We start from the raw sequence: 19,287 nt of genomic DNA on the forward strand, positions 1-19,287 counted from the left end.
TTTTGAGGTCTTGTAGAGAATGGGAAGTAAAGGATGGGCCAACGGGAAAGATATCTAATTGTGATTGCCTACCATGAACCGTGGACCAAAAAGTTTAATCTCGGACCATCTAATGTAATAGCTGCTACACGTCGCAAAGGCCATGATCAGCCCCAAAATCTCCTAGGAGGCCTGTATCCGCATTATTGGATACACTAATTGGACCGGCATGGTCTAAGACCACATCCCTGACCAGGTTCCAATCCCCGCCTACCAGGATGTTGATATCTATCTCTGTCAATACTCAGGTGAGTTGAAGGAAGGCACGCTTTGAACCAGTGGGTGCATACACTGAACCTATGCATAGTACCTTTCTGTTAATCTTTAATTTGGAGAACACATAACAACCCTCCATATCTACCAAAGTCTTTAGCAGTACATGGGGGAAATGTTTTATGAATCAAGATGGATGCGCCACTAAACAAGTTCAAAATACTTACATGGTGGAAAGAAATTATTAAGACAAGCAAACTATACAGAGTATTACTGATATTGCTATCAGATGCGAGCAACTGATCATACAGCACCACTGTCCCTTGCTTCCAAAACTATCTTCAGAAAAGCACATGTATAGGAACATTTTATTAAGCTTTTTCCCAGCAATTAAATACATTTATTGGCACAGCAAAGTGTCCCCCATAACAAGCTCCCCCGGAGCTCACCAGGTCAGTTCAGGGGCAGACTAAGGGACTATCGGACCACCAAGAGCCTGCTTTTAGCTGCGCCGTGCCCCCCACGCACAACGCCACCACCCACATCGTGTTTAACTGGGCTCTGGTGAGAGGCCCCCTCCTCCTTCCCTTTAAACTTTGTTCTAGACTTTGCTGCCTCCCGCTCTGCGTTCAGCTGCCTTGGCACCTGTGGTATTTCTTCCCTGATCCCTGGTCTCCGGATTGAACTCCTCATGGACGATGAGGCTATGACTTTGCTACGGACTGCCTTTCTCCCCCCAGACTTGCTGGCTATGGCAGCCCTCTACCTGGACTTTCGGACTTGGACCTTTATGCTCCCAGTCATTTTCTTTTTTGACTCGCTTCTTCTTCTACTACCTTTCTCCTCTGCCATTTTAGCGATCTCGGACCTCCCCCTCTGACCTAGAGACCTTTCTATTGTCTCTCCTGTTGCCTCTGACACACTCCTCACTGTCTTACTCATTACTATCTGCTTCCCTCTCTCGTTTGTCTCACTTTCCTGCCCTTCTCTGCCCCTCCCGTGGTGCTGGGACTGCATCCCCCTCCAACCCCACTAAATGGGACTCTGCTTTTCTGTATATAGAGATAACTCTAATCACTAGTATATGCAGTAGACCTTTGTACTCTCTACCATTCCTATGTGACTCTTAGAGTATATCCATTCATATCCCTTCCCTATGTATATTGAGATAACTAATCACCAGTCTCTTCTTTGTGTGACTTTACATCTTGTACATTTGCAATCTTTTTCTGTGTGTATCTTTTATGTAACGCATGTATTCCTAAGTCCTTATGTTTTGCAACTGGTTCTTATGTAAAGCGCTCTGACACCTTCGGGTAAAGTTCGCACTAAATAAAATCGCATAAAATTAAATTAAAATAAAAAATAAAGGATATGCAAATGACAATTTTAGTTCAATTGCACATAAAACCAGTGAATAGGTACAATTTTAATGAGAATCTTGACAGGAAGATGTCCGTATCTGCATCGGAACACAATAAAATCATGTCTCACCCTTCAGGTTGTTGGTGCTCAAACCACACTGCTGACAGACCACCTCAAACAGTTCAATTATTTGGGTCATATGCATTTTACTTATTAAAGTCCTACATGTCAATGCCAAAGTCCTGGATGCACACCCATTTCAAAGGGAAGCACTGGCTTATGCTTTGATTCCAGGATACCCACTGGCCACAGTTCTCAGACATGAGCTTGTCAGTGTGATCAAACATCTTCCAGTATTACAGTCGACCAAGTGCAGCAGTTGATGACGCAGCACTGTAATACCAAATTCTTCCGCTCCAGGATGCATGGGTCAGTGATGTAGTGAAGGGGACAGTGGACACTCACAGATCAGACACTGCCTCCAACTTCCTCTCGTGAAAGAAGCGGTGTGGCTGCCGTTTAACAGTGTCCTTTTTTTTTTGTGTCCTCATATATGCCACCAGTATATACTCTAGATGGGAACCCCGTATGCCTTTCACATTGTCAAAATTGATACCGCCCTGGACTAAATGTGTGGCAGTCAGGGGTCACCCGGAGGTAGGCTGTTTCCTTGTCCAACTCCCCTGTCCTATGATGGAATACCTCGGACATGTGGAGGGCAGGACCAACACAAACCTCTGGCATAATCATCGGACCGTTATATCGACAACCAGGCCACCAGTTCCGACCACACATTGTCTGTGTTCTCTACTTGGCACGCCATGTCCATTTTACTGACTTCTATGATGTTTCGTAAACAATCAGTAAACCTGGGAGGGGCCGCTGACTTCCATTCTTTACAGATCTCTCTCCTTGCTATAACCATCACATAGAATATAAATTGTGAGGAATATTTATTAACGTTGTAGCAGGTGGTAATCCAAAAAAAAAACTAACCTCGGAGAGCATATAATAGTGGTTGTTAAAACCTTCCCCAGGGAGTCCACGATCTCCTTCCAGTATTCCAGAATCTTTGGACATTCTAGGACTATATGTATATCGTCGGCTGCCAGGAGTTTACAGCGTGGGCAACAATAATTCTCAAATGTGACCCTGGACAGTTTAGCCGGGGTCCAGTACACCCAATAGACCGTGTACAGATGGTTTCTCCTTAGATTGGCTGGTTTTATTAGGCTCTGGGACAAGGAGAAAGAATCTGTCCAGATCGTACTAGTTACTTCAGGACTATCTGATATCAAATTACCCCAAAGACTCGTCAGCTCAGTTTAACATTTCTGTTGCCCCCATTAATGCCTTATACCAAAATGAAACCTCTCGTTTCCACCCTCCTCCCCTGCAGACAGAATCAAGGATCTCAGGGTTCCTCTCTCGCTGTAACGTCTGTCTTGACCACCAGGCGGAAAGTTGGTAAAACTTAAATCTCGTTAAAGATCCATTTGTGAGTGACACTAAAGAATCCCAATCCATAAGACCAGAGTTGCCCCAGAGATCTCCCCATCTCCTCACACCAGCTGTTTTTAAAGACTGGGACAGCTGGTCCTGAAAGCACTCCGGAGTGCCCGGGGAGTCCCAAACTGGGGCATTTGTATGGTAATATGGGATTCCCAAAGCTCTCCGGACATATACCCAATTCCTAAGGGCCGTCTGTAGGATCTTCAGGCAGACTTTTTTATAGTATTTCTGGTCGCCAAATTTGAATAGGAAAAACTCCTGTCCCTGTGGTAATTCATTGAGCAATGCCTGGAATAGGGGGCCCTGCGAAGTTGAGTCCAATTTGTTGGACAATAATCTAAAATTTTTAAAATGAAAAGCATGACAATACATGAGTAGGTCTGGTATGGCTAAACCCCTGATTTTTAACCCCCTCCTTAGCTTTTTCCAGGCTATCATGGGAGATTTACATGCCCAGATGAAGGAGCCGATCTTACCTTGAAGGCTCTTAATCTCTTTCTGTGGAAATGATAGGGGGATAGAATTATAAAGAAACGTTAATTTAGGGAGTATAGACATTTTGATGAGGTTAACTCGTCAGTAAATATTTAATGGCAGACTACCCCATCTTGTTAATGTTTTTGTAATTTCTTTTGCTACTAACTGCCAACTAATTTTCGGTATATTTTTCAGTTCATGAGTTGAATTGATTCCCAAGTACCTCGTTTTATATTTTACATCTTGTATAGGCGTGCTGTTATTCCAACCCATTATTTCGGTCTTCTCCCTATTTATTTGGTATCCCGAAAGCCTTCCGAATTCCTCCGCTAGATGAAACAGCCTAGGTATGGCGTCCGCGTGATTGGAGGTATATAAAAGAAGGTCGTCAGAATACAGAGCGGCCTTAAGCTCTAGGTCTGCTATTCTAAAAGGTTGAATTACATGATCAGCCCTAATACGACAAACAAAAGGCTCAATATAAATGTCAAACAAAAGGGGGGATAAGGGGCAGCCCTGTCTCGTGCCACGGGATATTTGAAACCAGTCGGACAGGCCATTATTAACCAAAACTTTGGCTCTAGGATCCTGATATAAAGATTTAATTCCCTCTATAAAGATTGGAGGAAACCCGAACCCAGCCATAGTAGCCCACAGGTATTTCCAGTTTACCTGGTCAAAGGCCTTAGCCGCGTCTATCGCAATTAAAGCTAACGGCAGCCCTCTGTCTTCAGCGTAATCTATGGCTCCAATCACCTAGAAGGTTAGCTCATTCAGCTGCCTCCTCGGGATAAACCCTCTTTGGTCCGGGTGAATTATAGATTTTACAGTTTTGGCAAGCCTAGTTGCCAGGATCCCCGAGTAAAGCTTCAAATCTGAATTCAAAAGAGAGATGGGCCTATAGGACTCGATTTTTTTGGGGTCCTTATTGGGTTATGCGATAAGAGTAATCGTAGCTTCAGCCCAAGTAGGGGGGATGCTGTGACCGTGGATCAATAAATGATTAAAAAGTAAAGTAAGCACAGGTACCAATTGCTCTGAATAATCAGTATAGACTTCACTTGGTAACCCATCTGGGCCCGCCGCTTTCCCCCGCTTCCTTTTCTTGAGTTGAGCTATTACTTCCTCTTCCATAATCTCACTCTCTAAATACTTCCTGTCTATTTCAGAAATTTGGGGTAAATTTCTCTGACTTAACCAAGACTGAGCTTCCTCTATCTCAACACTCTTATCTTTCGTATATAGACCTTGCATAAACCCTCAAGCTTCCTCCCGGATGTCCCCATCTTCCATAATTGATATACTGGTCTCCCTTCGTGTTAAAACGTTAATATTCTTCCTGGATCTTTCCTCTCTGGCTTCCAAGCAAGAAGGGCCCCGCATTTCTCCCCATACTCAAAATTCTTCAGCTTACTAGTTTCCCATTTTTTCCTAATGGTCTTTTCATCACTGATTTTAAGAGATAGTTGTAGTTCGAAAAGCTCCTTTTCCAATTCAGAAATCTTATCTCTATCTGAAACAATGGCCACTTGTAATTCAGTCTTTTTCAATAATTGCTTTCAAATCGTCCTGCTTTTTTTTAAAATTATCTTCCTATTGTGAGCCATTAGAGAACTCAACATGCCTCGTAAAAAAGCCTTATAAGATTCCCACACAATCTGAATGGTAGAGGAGCCACTGTTAATATTTAGAAATTTGATTGTTTTTTCTCTCACTTCTACTTTTACTTGATCCTCTAAAAGTAGTGTCCTTAGAACTTAATGAAAAAACCATTTCAACTACCACATGATCTGATATCCCTACTGGGGTATGGGAAAGAGAGGTTAGGTCTGTGAGCAAATATTGGTCTACCAGGAAGTAATCTATTCTCGAGTAGTGTTTATATTTCTTACTATAAAATGTGAACCCCCTAGTAGAACCAAATTTAGCCCTCCAAACATCCAACAAATTAAAGTCTTTCATCATAGATCCCAGGACAGAAAGTGATTTAGTAGGGGCATGGTATTTAGCCTTTGAGGTCCTATCCAAATTATAATCAAAAATCAGATTAAAATCCCCCCCCTCCCCCCCCAAATCACAGGACCTGGGGTCTCTAGTAGGCCTGCTGTCAATTTCAAAAGAGGACCAGGATCGTCGACATTTGGGCTGTAATAAACTGCACATGTGTAGTGGATGCTATGAATAGAAATGGCCGCCACAATCCATCTACCAGTTTGGTCTGTTTCAGTCTTTATCAGCCTTATCCCCCTATTTGCCCTAACAATTATCGCAACCCCCCTAGTTGCCCCCTTCTGTCTGGAACACACTATTTCCTGCACCCACCCCAGTTTCTCAAAGAGTGGCTTACATACGTTCAACTCAAGGTGCGTCTCTTGTAATAACATGAGGTGGGCATCGGTATTTCTTAAAAATTCACAGACCCTAGATTGTTTCCTCCTTTCACCCATACCATTCACATTCCAGGAGAGGGTTTTAATACTTATTGACCTACTCATGACCATACTCTGCGTTATCTCCCATCCTAGGCTTGTGATTTTTCCTATACATGAGGACTATTTTTTTTGCTTTTTCACCCACCACCCAACACCCCACCCCTATCCCTCCCCTGAGGAACCCCCCCAACATACCCGACGATGAAGACCGCCTTTAGGGCTCCTGGGGAACTGCCTTTGAGTCTACATACATCAGCGGGGTATTTTATTATGGTACCAACTATAAGAAAATTTAGTGTACAAGTGTTACGTGACAAATTAGGGTTAAGTGCTACGTGATTAAGTTATTATTTTAGAGTTAAAATGTATTTATTTATTTCCCTTTACTGTTCCTTTCTTTTCTCCATTATTCCTATTAATTACGTAGGCTCCATGTGTCCCACGTACCCCTGTATGTCCCAGTGTGGCCTGTTCTACCTCCAATATTTATACCTTCTTTATTCCATGCCTCACCCCCCCTCTAACTCCTGGTTTACCGGGTTTCATTTCCCCCTACCGTCACTTCTGTCTCATCAAAGTTAAAAGATCTTCCACATCCGTGGTCTGAGTAAAGTTGTACATTTTATTGTTCCACATGATCTTTAGAAGAGCAGGGAATTTCATTTGTACTTGGGCTCCCAATGATCTTAGTTCTGGCATTCTGGTACCTAACTCCCACTGCCTCTGGGCTGTTCTCCCTCCTATATCAGATCTAATGAGATATGAGATATGGGATTGCCCGATAGTGAAGGTCAGATTTAGAAAGACTTCTCCCCAAGATTAATTCTTTGATATTAAAAGTCTGAAAATTCACTAAAATTTTCCTTGGCGCCTTTCTGTCTGTGTGTAACTTGAAGGGGTCTCTATGTACCCGTTGAATTTCAGCCTCCAAGTCAATATCTGGACGGTCTTTTAGGACACCGTCTCTTAACAGATTCCAGACAAGCCCCTTAATGTCCTCCAACTCCGCTCCCTCTGGTATTTTTAAGATTCTCAGGTTGTTCCTTTGAGCTTGGGTTTCCAGCCTCTCCACGTCCGAGGCCAAAGATCTATTCTGTATTTTCAGCATTTCGATATCTTTTGAGTTCCCCTGGACAGATTTAGTTAGGGCTTCCACTTCCAGTTCCAGTTTACCGGTCCGGGTGATAACATTGTCTAATTTAGATTCCAATAGGTCGAACCGGTCACGAATCGCCTTTTGGTTACCCTCCGAGACCTCAAATTTAGTCAGAGATAACTCTAATCACTAGTATATGCAGTAGACCTTTGTACTCTCTACCATTCCTATGCGACTCTTAGAGTATATCCATTCATATCCCTTCCCTATGTATATTGAGATAACTATAATCACCAGTCTCTTCTTTGTGTGACTTTACATCTTGTACATTTGCAATTTTTTTCTGTGTGTATCTTTTATGTAACGCATGTAATCCTAAGTCCTTATGTTTTGCAACTGGTTCTTATGTAAAGCGCTCTGACACCTTCGGGTAAAGTTCACGCTATATAAAATCGAATAAAATTAAAATAAAATAAAAAATAAAGGATATGCAAATGACAATTTTAGTTCAAAAGCACATAAAACCAGTGAATAGGTACAATTTTAATGAGAATCTTGACAGGAAGATGTCCGTATCTGCATCGGAAGACAATAAAATCATTTCTCACCCTTCAGGTTGTTGGTGCTCAAACCACACTGCTGACAGACCACCTCAAACAGTTCAATTATTTGGGTCATATGCATTTTACTTATTAAAGTCCTACATGTCAATGCCAAAGTCCTGGATGCACACCCATTTCAATGGGAAGCACTGGCTTATGCTTTGATTCCAGGATACCCACTGGCCACAGTTCTCAGACATGAGCTTGTCTGTGTGATCAAACATCTTCCAGTATTACAGTCGACCAGGTGCAGCAGTTGATGACACAGCACTGTAATACCAAATTCTTCCGCTCCAGGATGCATGGGTCAGTGATGTAGTGAAGGGGACAGTGGACACTCACAGATCAGACACTGCCTCCAACTTCCTCTCGTGAAAGAAGCGGTGTGGCTGCCGTTTAACAGTGTCCTTCTTACCGAAGTACGAGAGCATGGCAGCAGCTTTCTTCTTGGTCTCCTTATCGTCTTCCTCGTCGCTGTCATCCCTGCCCAGAGACCGGAAAAAAAGCAAAGTCAAAAAAACACATGGGCAGATGCTGAAAGCATATGCACTCCTGAGGGTGTTAATGTGCACTCAACTATGGGAAAGAATATCTCTTTGCGGCCTACAGAAAATGGGGGCTGGATGTGGGGCAAGTAGAACATGTAGACTTTAATTACTGGCCTTTTCAAACTGACCACCAGTGTGCAAGACCAGACATGATGTAAATCATCACAGGAAGCCACAACTAACCAAAGGCCCTCCCATCTCACCCCACAAACATTTAAGAATAATTCAAAAGGTCCTAACACTTGACATTTTTAACTAAAAGAAAAAGGAAGGGGTGCTTGACTGGTACACAGTTCCGCTATTTGGTGGTTCATGCAAGAAAACAATCCATCTCGTATTGCACAAAGGCGCCCCATTCTTTTTGACCAAAAACCTGCATAATTCTAATGTAACTTCTGTAAAACTGCAGCAGACAGGAAATATGAATTTAACCATTATGCACAAGATACAAATTGCAAAAAAGAAAAAATCCTACAGGGCTGATATGAACTGGTTAAATAGGTTTTAAGGTAATGAGCAGGCTGCCCTGTTCACCATGTAACCTGCAGGTTAAAATTTACCAGCAGACGCAGGCATTAATTCTTCCAGGGTTGATAAGCCAAGCGCCACTGGTTGAAAGATGTAGCTTTAACAAGTGGGAGAATCTTGCAAGATTATTTGCTAGATCATTTAGAACCAGTATGAGAAGGGCAGTTATCACATAGCTGGCCAGAGGAGCACAGCTCAGAAGTTGTTTTCAACAAATCAAGGTCCAGTTTTCTGGTCGAAAACAAAAGAGCATTTTAGTCCAGCGCTAAAAAATGCCAGAGATATGCTTTAATGCTTCGATGCACACGTTTCTTCACTCTTTACTGGTACAGGATTGAGGAGCATAAAAGTATATTGACCTGGAGCAAACTAAACATACTTCAACTAACAAGCAAGAAACGTACTTGCTTGCCATATATTTTGACAAAAAGAATAGATAGCTGCCTCCTCAATTATCGTTTAATTCAATATTAGTTAGGTATCAAAACAATCAACTGGGTACAACTGACCTCTGTATTATAATATTTAAAAGTTTTAGGTACAGTAAAATCCTCTCACCTGGGCTACATTTCGATTTTGGCGATTTAGATATAATACGTAAACAGTGCAGACCTACCCACAAGGGCAGTAGAGCTTTTTACAGGAAACCAGATTACAGTATAATGAATGAGTTAGATTAGCAGGGGAAAAACATGGTCAGCATTGAATCGAGAAGAGCAGAGACTGTCCGCGAGAAAGAATTTACGGACATCCTTAAGACAACCATTTTCAAGTTCCTTCTGAAGCAGAGACAGTGATTATTGGTCCTCAGGTCTTCAGGAAGGACATTCCATAGTCTAGAGGCCAAACTCAAGAAGGACCGGGTCAATGTCTAAGATTTTATTTTAAGAATTTCCAGAATCAGGCAGTTAATTCCTAGTACTTCTCTTCACTCTGCAAGCCCCGAGTTTGGTTTTCAGATAGGTAGACAGAGAGGAGTATGGCTTTGTGGGTGATGCAAGCCATTTTAAAAGGTAATCTAGCATCTAAAGTAACAAACAGAGGTCTTTCAGGGTGTGATCTTTTTTCTGTGCCTTGAACAAGTTGTGCAGCCATATGTACCGTGCCTGGCTGGGGACATGATTATCCTCAGGAAGGCCTTCAAGTATGCCACTGAAGCCAACAAGGTTTAGACCGTGGTATCAAGATCGTCGGGTGAGATATAGGGCTGGATTATCCAAAGAAGGCATAGTTGCAAACATGCAGTTTTGGTTCGATTGAAGAAGCATTTTTCCATGGATTTAGGCTAGTCAAGAGTGAAGCCTAAAGATTTAGCACAGGGTACCAGAGTTGGTGTGAAGAGGAGGTCAGTAAGATTCTGAAGCTAGAATTGAATTGTGGTAGGAATGTTGTGAAGTGGGAGGAATTAAATTTTAGAGGGATTAAGTTTAAGGGAGAAAACACTCGTCCATTCCGTTAGGTTTTCCATGTAAAAACTTGAGGATGGAGTAATGGTTTGATATTCTGATACATGTTTGGTTATTGTCAGCTTAGAGATGGAATGAAACTGCCACTCTGTGAGGCAAAGGACCAAGCCTACAATATTCAGACACATGGGAGCAGGTTACACTAGGAAACTCCACCACTACTCAAAGAAAAATGTACACATTACCATATTTAACAAGGCTAAATCTCCCAGATGGCCTCCCCAACCCAGAAGCAGTAAATACATAAACACTGTCACATCCGAGTGGGGTAAGGTGAGGGGTCTGCACTGACCCCCTTGCAGTCCAACAGCCACCCCTGCAGATTGTTTGCAGTCTCCTCTAAAATCGGTATACAATCTCACAGATTCTCCTCGTGCTGCACCCATGGGGACATCAGGTCATACTGCAGGCCAACAAATGCCAACTAGAATATTTAACCTGCATGATGCAGGCGGCTAGAACTTCCAGCAGCCTCCTAGTCCTCTGCACAGAGATCCAGCACAGAGGCAGATATATTGGGATCATAGCCTGAATGTCCTGCATTTGCCTGCATGTTGATAACGAACATTAATGATAGGAGGTTTGCCATCATCTGATAGTGATTTACAACTGGAGCCTGTATTCAACAGACTGCCATCGATCTAATGGAAGAACGCCCCCCCCCCCCGCCCCACCCCCCCCAAACCTCCATCGGTTTGCTGTGACCATCACTTTGGTGAGCACTCGAGGGGCTCTGGCGAGTCCGAAAGGGAGCACTGCAAACTGAAAATACTCCTGGCCCACTGCGGATCACAGGTAGTGCCTATGGGCCGGCAAGACTGGATATGGAAATAAACGCCCAGCATGTCCAATGTCACCATTACGTTTCTGGGGTCTATCACTACAGGACGTGGGCTAGCATGAATATCTTGAATTTGTCCTTCCACAGGAAGATGTTGAAAGTGCGGAGATCTAAAATAGGATGAAGGCATCTGTCCTCCTTCATAACCAGGAAGGAGCTGGAGTAACACCCAGCTCCTACTTCTGAAGCTGAACCCCTCTCCAAGGTCCCTTATGCAAAAAAGGGCCTGCACCTCCAGCTGCAAAACAGATAGGTAGGCATCCGTTGGCTATACAGCAAATATTGGATCACAGAAGGCTCTGAGACCTGTTGGGCTGGTGGCGGAGCCGGACGTTGGTAGTATTGGAAACGCCTACCGTAACTCGGAAAGCAGTGACATTTCTGCTGTAACTGTCTCTGTGGGGCAAACCGGCCTATGGAATGTGCTGTGGTCCTGCTTCCATAAAATGGGCCAGGGGAAGTCAGCTTTCTTGCAAAAAAAGTGAGAGCCATCACATGGTATGTGGATCAGGGATGCTTGAACATCTTCAGAGAAGCCCAGAGACCTCATCCAGGAGTGGCCCTGAAGCGTCACACTTGGACCCATCACTTGGACTGAGCAATCTGTCATGTTCAAGCCTGAGCAAATATAAATTTAGCTGACCCATTGCCATCCTGGATAGCTTAGTTCAAGCACACCCAGAAGTCGTCTGGCTCTATTAGTAAGATGTGGACCACCCCTAGGGCAATGGAATAGCAGCCTAGGAGCCAGCTGGCATTCTCGGATTGCAGAGCAGGAGTCGTGGAGGAAAGATGCCCAAAAGACTGTTCTCTTGGACTCCCAATCATGCAGAGTGGTGGGAAAGGAGTTGGTATTAAACTTACTGGTGGACACTTGCACCACCAAGCTCTCTGGCGTGGGATGTTGTGTAAGAAAGTCAGCAGCCCAGGGCCAGTCTAGAGTGCTGAGCGGGCTGCTCATTACCTGGTGGTCCCGAACATGATTTTGCCCAAGTACCCAACAGGCGGTCCTTGAGAGCCTCATTGAGTGGTAATACAAGTTCTGTAGGCATTTGATAAGGCTGGAATATCTTGGTCAGAACATTAGTCTTCATCTCCTTAGTAGGGAGTTGTAGACCTGGTACTTCTGCCACCCTCCACATAACAATAGCGAAGGAGGCTTGTAAGAAGCTGGTGTTGGTTCTTTTCCACACCTTCAGATGCAGATCCACAGCTACTTTTTGGACTTTTGAAGAGCCTTTTTTGTGGAAGTTTTACCAGGAAATATTTCACCTCCTAAGACAGCAGGGTTCAAGCTGTGTATTCACGGTCTCAAACAGATGTCTGTGAAAGATACTCAGAAAGGAGACCTTATCTGATACCACCGTAAGCCAAAAACAATCTGTCCGCTTTTCGGATTTGATGGGTTCTCTGTAAGAGAAATTTGAGACATTGCTGGACGTCTAGAAAATGTAGGATTTTTCTGCAACCGTTTGAGGATTTGGGAAGCATGCTCCTAGAATCACTAGCTCGTTCAAGTGGATGTTTGACGGCACCTTGGGAACTAACTTATGATTGGTCTGAAGTATTACACTGACTGACTTTAATTGAAGGAAAGGTTCCTTAATGGTAAATGCCTGAAAGTCACTTACTCTGTTGGCAGATGTGAGAGTAACCAGAAGTACAGTCTTCCAAGTAAGGTACTTCAATTCTGCCTTGTGAATGGGTTCTAATGGTGATTTCATGAGGTGTCCCAGCACCACATTCAGGTATCACTATGGCGGACCTTTTCTTACTGGAGGAAAAGTCCTAAATACGCCCTTGAGAAATAGTTTTACAATTCGACTTGACCACAAGAAGATGCTTTACTGGATCACCGAAACCTGGAAATTGCTGCCAAGTGCACTCGGATGGAAAAATGAGTCAAGCCGGATCTTGCTGGTTGGAGTAGATATAGGAGGATGTGCTCCGGCGGTGATGAGAGCGGGTGGACCTTAGAGCCCACACACCAACGGCAAAAGCATTTCCACTTGAGTTTACAAATCCCGCTCTGTGTGTCCACTCTTGTTTTGGCAAAGATTTCCCTGCAGGTTGACGGAATGTTTACCATGGAGGACTCATTGAAGCAGGCCGATGAGTGTTGGGATATCTGGGTGGGATGATGGCTCATGGTCAGCAACATTGGTATCGGTTTGAGCTTGACATCAGGTTGTTCCCAGAGGAGCAGGAGCTCCGTGAACCACAACTTCTAGGCCACTTGGGAGCTATAAGGAGAAGTCGGCGAGGTTCTCTCTTCAGTTTGCTGAGCACCCTTTGGATCAAAGGAAGAGATTAAGCATAGATTCCTGACCAGCTCATTAAAAAAGATTCCCCCATGATCCCTCTTGGGGATGCCAACTTGCAAAGAATGGGTGCAAAAGATGACCATGTCTTGTTCTCCTTCGTAACAATTAGGTCCAAGTTTGGCTTGCCCTACCAGTGGAAAAGACTGTCCAGAATGTACTGGTCTAGCTCCCACTCGTGGTAAGGGATACTGGTCCTGCATAGAGAGTCTGCGAGGATGTTGGAAAACTCCTGGCACATGTTCTGCTTTGAGCGATATCCGATGTTGTAGAGCCCAGATCCAGATGTCTTACACCTGACGAGAAAGTGCTGGTGAGCATGTTCCCCCGCGCTTGTTGAGATAAAACTTACTAGTGGTATTGTCAGTGCATATGAGCACCGATGACTGCTTGGATGAGAATTAATTTTAGCGCTAAGGCGATAGCCTTGAGCACCAGCTGATTGATGTGGAGCTTTGTTTCGTCTGGACTCCATTTGCAGCTTATTTATAAGTCCTGGAGATGGGTACCCCAAACTTCCAGGGAGGCATCCATGGTTATGATATAGTCTGGAATTTGTGTTAGATATGAGATACCTCTGGACAGATGTAAAGTTTGTGTCCAAAAAGACATGGCTGTTTACATTCTTGAGTTATTTGAATGAAGTTGAAGGACCCCCGCGCCTGGAGCCACTGCTTGTCCAGTTCCTCTTGAAGTGGGCGCATTTGTTGCCTGTAATTCGGAATAAGAGTAATGCAGGAAGAAATCATTTTCATGAAGAATTGTAGATCCGGACAGAAGCTGACTTTGTGGACAGTCTGAGCGAATTGTCAAATATTTACATGCCTGTCTTGGGAGGGAAAGTCTTGGCTTTGCAGTGTCTAGGAATGCTCCCAAGAAAGTCAACGTTATTGTGGGGTTTAAGTGAGATATCTGATGGTTGACGGTGAGACACAGTGTGGAACAATGTGAGGCATGTGGAAGTGGCTGTTGCTACTTGTGGGTGTGAGAAAGCTCTTATGAGCCAACCGTACAACTTTGGAAAGTCTTGGGCTACTTTTTGCCCGGGATGGGCTGCTACTGGGGCCAGCATATTAATAAAAAGGGTTTTTGGATCAGAAAGAAATGAATGTAGAATACAAATCCTTTCTGAAGTTTTGAACCACTTCTATTGCTCCATTCTTCATCAAGATTGAGATCTGATTCAGGAGTTGTTTTAAGTGAGTGAGAGGTGGTCCTGTTTGTGGGGTATTTTGGAGGTCATAAGAGAAACTCCAGGGTGTGTGCTCACTTTGAACACTCGCTTGTCGGATGTTATGCTGAACCACTGATGAAGATGGTTTGAAATTCAACCTCCAATACGGGTTAGTGAAGAGTGTGGGGTAGTCGCCACTAAATTATGGTCATTGTTTTCTGTTAGAATCTCTGCCGCAGGCAGACCATTTTTCTCTGTCTGAGTGCTTATATGCAGCCACTGGCGGTGGTCTGTATTGTAGCTGTTGTGCATAATGGGGACGGTAATGTGTCAGGCTGGACTGATACTGTTGCCTGTAGGATTGGTCACCACCTCTAAAGGAATAATCTTCTTTTGCTCCTTGAAAGGGCTGCTTCCTATACTGGAGAGTCCTCAGGGACATCGCTGTATCTGTGTCAGCCTTGATGGACCATAGCACATTATCAAAGTGCCAAACAACGATTCACCATCAAAGGGCAAGTTGAGTATCTTACTTTGGATCTCTGGGCGGAAGGAGTGGATTTTAACCATCCTTGTTTGCGGAGAACAGCCACTCCAGCAAGTTGCCAAACCCAGTAAAAGAGACGTCACTGGCGCAGTTGATCATCTCTGCCAATATTCTTTCACACTCCTGTAAACTTTTGCGAGCTTCCAGCTTGGCGTCTTCTGGTACCATGGCAATGTAAGTGGACATAGCCCTCATTTGGCTGTCAAAAGGGCCGAAGATAGCCAGGGAGTTTGCCACTCTAACTGTCGTGGCTGCCTTGGAGGAGAATTTCTTCCCAATATTATCAAACCGACAATCATCCCTATCTGGAGGGGAGGAAATTAGTGTGGACGGGTTCTTAGAGCGCCACTTGGGATACCACGGAGTCTGGTTTCGGGTGCCCAATTAGACAAGTTAGAGAGTAATCAGGGTTTTTGTATTTTTGGGCTAATTTTGGGATGACTGCTGAAAGCGTAGCCAGGTTGTTCATGGCTTTAGGACCACCTTGCCCAAAATAAAAAAATAATTAAAAAACAAATCTATCATCAAGATGGCCCTCACCAATTTCTTGGTAGGTTCTTGAAAATCACAGGGGAAACAGTCCGCTTGTCTGGCGAGCATTGGAAGTTCGAATTGTTTGGTTGCCTTCTCCATCAAATTATGAAAGCAGCCAATGTCCTCTGGCAGAGTCTACTGATGCCCCGCTCGTGGGGATGGAGTGGGGATGAGAGTTGTTGTTATACTCATTGGGCACCGAGGTAGTTTCTTATATTTTGTCCTCTTACCGGTCTTTCGTCCATAGACAGAGCATTGTCAGCTTGGGGGGGAACCTATGGGGGAGATCAGCCAGGGTAGCTGCCAACTCTGGTAGAGGGGCAACAGGTGCCTCAAGCAATTGTGATGGTTGAGGGAGCAGTGTAGGAGTTTGCAGCATCTGCAAAAGCCTTGGTGCACAGGAGTTGCAGGAGCAGGTGGCAGAAATCTGCAACAATAGTCTTGGAGCAAAGTTTGCAAATTGGTAACCAGAGACAAAGGCATTGGAATAGAAGGTTACTGTTGGTCTTGTATTGAATATTCATGTTGGCATGGTTCTGAGTGCTGTATCGCAGACTTAATAGTCCTCCTGATACTTGATCATCCTCAAAGTCCTGGCATGTGACATGTAGTTGGACTGACTACTAGTCACCCCAAAGGGACCTTCATCATTGGAGTCTTCATCCTCATCTAAGAGGTGTGCAGGTGGATAGGGCAACACCGTACTTGGAGATGTGTGGGCTGGCGGAATTATGGCTGCAGAAGATATATCCCTTACAGGGATGAAAGACAATGGAGGAAATGTCATATTTTCAGGGGTCTTTGCTGTCATTGACTATTCCACCATCGGTCTCTTCGATGACGGTAAAGCAAATGACAGCAACATCAACTGTAGCATCAACTGTATCATCGCTGACAGTATTACCATAGACAGTGGTGTCAGCTGCAACTATTGCACCAGCGAGGACTGTGTCGTCAACGGGATCTTCATCAGTAAGTTTAGGTGGGACGCCGTTGACGGAATCTTAGGTCGATGGGCATTTTAATATCCTCATTATGATAGTCAATGACAGCGTTGAAGAGGAGATGATCATAGGAGAGAACGCTCTGGTAAAAGTAGACGTTGTTACCAAAGATACAGTGGTAGACGAAGCTGTCGTCAACCACAAGAATATAACTGTAGAGCTTGACGCTTTCTTAATTGATTCTGTTGTCAACAGAACAGACTGAAGCACCTTTGGAAAATGCTTCTTACAGGGAAGGAGTGGTAGGCTCGGAGTGAACCTTTTGTGAGGCAATGTTTCCCTTTTTGGAGGGGAAAAGAAGGTCATCATGCCTCTTTTCGTGCTCAGTAGTAGTATGTTTAGATTTTTAATGGCCTTTGAAGGTGGCTCTGAGGTGATTTTTTCTTTATATTTCTGTCTTTTGAAGGAAGATGAAGTCTGTGAAGACCGATCACTATCCTCCTCAGATAAAGGGTACTCTTTAGTTTTCAGCTTTTGCAGCCACATCAAAAATCCACCTAGACTGTCTTTCAGTGTCTTCTGAGAAAAAGTGCAACAGATCTTGCAGTCTCTCACCTTATGCTTTGGATAGAGCGAATATATACATTCCTTATGTTGTTCATCTGAAAGAAAGCCTCTTCCTCCCACAAGTGTCACAGGATCTGAACAGTCCTTTTTGGGGAGTTGGGGCTTGGTGTCTAGTCAGAATATGCAGGTAGTAAAAGTAGTGATGATTTTTGGAAGTAAATTCCTTTGAAAAACAGAGACAAATTGTCATTTGAGCAGAGCTCAAGGAGACACCCATCACACAACGTGCGGTAGAAAATCCGAGGGATTTAGCATCTCTTGAGAGTGCAATCATAGCATCTAGTACATGCTAATATACAATTATGCAATTTATTCATGTGTTCTAAAGAAACCCAATTGAATTTTTTTTTATTTCTTTCAATCGGTTGTTCAATTGTAATGTTTTTAGCCACAAAGCCAACATGCTATTCGTCGCACTACTGGTTCCGCCTAGGATATTTCATGCAAAAATATTTGTAGTGGTCGGAAAACCACAAAAGTTGGGAGTGGATCTTCGGATCCCCATGAAGTGTGGAAACAAACTGATGTTGCCGCACAAAGGTGGTGCTTATGTGCGGTTTCTCTTAGTCACTTCCAGGGCAGTGTAAAGTCGCCGTGGAGCCATACACTGCACCTAATGGAATACGAGGAGCACTGATGAAAAAAACCTCAAGATTCAGTCCGGTGCCTGGGATATTCTTAAGGGGATGAATCTGCAGTAGGAAGTGACCTTCAGAGGAGCATCATAATGGGCAGACTCCCTAAGGGAAATTCTGATATTAGTGGAGGGTTTTTCAGATTTTACAGCCAATTATCATTTTATAGGAGTTATGTCTTCCCTCAAGAGCTCAGACATGGGGCCATCATCCAGTTGCATCTCTCTGCCTAAATAAACAAACAAATACATAATTCATAGTAAACCTTCTAGAGACTAGCAGGGCACTGCTAGGCATGAAAAAGATATCCAGGGACAAATTTCTGGAAAAAATAAAAATAGACTTTGAAAAAACCTTAGTGAAGTGCCAACAAGCAGAGCTCCGTTCAGGGACCCCCCAAACACCATGGCGTTTGACTTCTAAAGTATGGTGCGGGAATACAGAGCACTCATGTCTCACTAACTGAAGCTTGGGTCTTCTACTGAAGTGGTTCTGTGTCCAGCCTTTCAGGCTTCTTGAAGTCTCACACTGTGGGACTCCGAACGAAAACGGGGAAGCGATTTACCCGTGCGGCCATATAAAAGATCCGGCGCTGGAGAACTGGTAGATCTGAAGAGGAGACACATCTGTGCTGATGCGCACGACTGGCTCCATTTAGCAAGGGTACGAACTCGAAGTATGCAGTCAAACACTGGAAACACAGTCACTATTGAGAACAATACAATAATAATGTATTAGAGAAACGCGTTCAGTGGGAGGTCACACTGGTGGCGCCTGTGTCGGAGCTCATTATTTCACCGTAATACAGTGGTTAAATATAGAGGCGAGCGCCGCCTCGGATGCGCACAGCGCCGGCTCCTCTCTATGCCCCTCCAGGGCTGGTGTGTCTCTCCCTGGGACAACAGAGCTGTCGGAGCCACTTACTGTGACATGTTCATCACAACCCTCGAGGACCCTGGTATAGCAGGCTTCCCTTCCTCGATCTCTCCGGAGCCCTCTGCTCTGCTGAACTCTCCTCTTCCCACCAACCCAGGGGCAGAAGTTGAGACCAATTTACGACATGAAAACAAGTTCATGAGCGCTCGCGGCTCAGCTATGCGGTTTTAGGCACTGCAGCCATTCTGTCTCGGTGAGACGTCATACTGCCAGGATCTTCATAAAGAGTCACAGATTGTTTATATCCCACTCTACCCTATCCTCAGCGAAGAAGTCGAAGGCCAGCCCAGTCATACCACCATAGTAGGGAACTGCCACTTTAAAGTCTGCCCAATTTGTTCATACAATTCAATAAGCTCAATCAACTCTTCCAATAACATTTTCAGACTTTTTAGGGTGAATTCTCACTGAGTCTACCCCAACCAGGAATGATAGATGTATCTATTCCAA

At 44.1% G+C, this 19,287-nt stretch overlaps 1 protein-coding gene across 3 annotated transcripts in view; it reads right to left on the reverse strand.

Annotated features, from left to right (window-relative positions):
- Window positions 1–1,661: 1,661 nt before the first annotated feature.
- The window catches only part of RNASEH2A (ribonuclease H2 subunit A), a 91,182-nt gene continuing 73,556 nt past the window's right edge, over window positions 1,662–19,287 (reverse strand). For 2 of the 3 annotated variants that reach the window (XM_086959101.1, XM_086959100.1), the window contains exon 8: window positions 7,620–8,219. In XM_086959101.1, coding sequence (XP_086815227.1) covers window positions 8,075–8,219 — 145 coding nt within the window. In that variant the 3' untranslated portion in view covers window positions 7,620–8,074. Of the gene's footprint in view, window positions 1,775–7,619; window positions 8,220–19,287 lie in introns of those variants that run through there. The other variant, XR_015309047.1, reaches the window with a different exon arrangement.

Source organism: Lissotriton vulgaris, chromosome 1_1, assembly GCF_964263255.1.
Source record: "Lissotriton vulgaris chromosome 1_1, aLisVul1.2, whole genome shotgun sequence".
NCBI lineage: Eukaryota > Metazoa > Chordata > Amphibia > Caudata > Salamandridae > Lissotriton > Lissotriton vulgaris.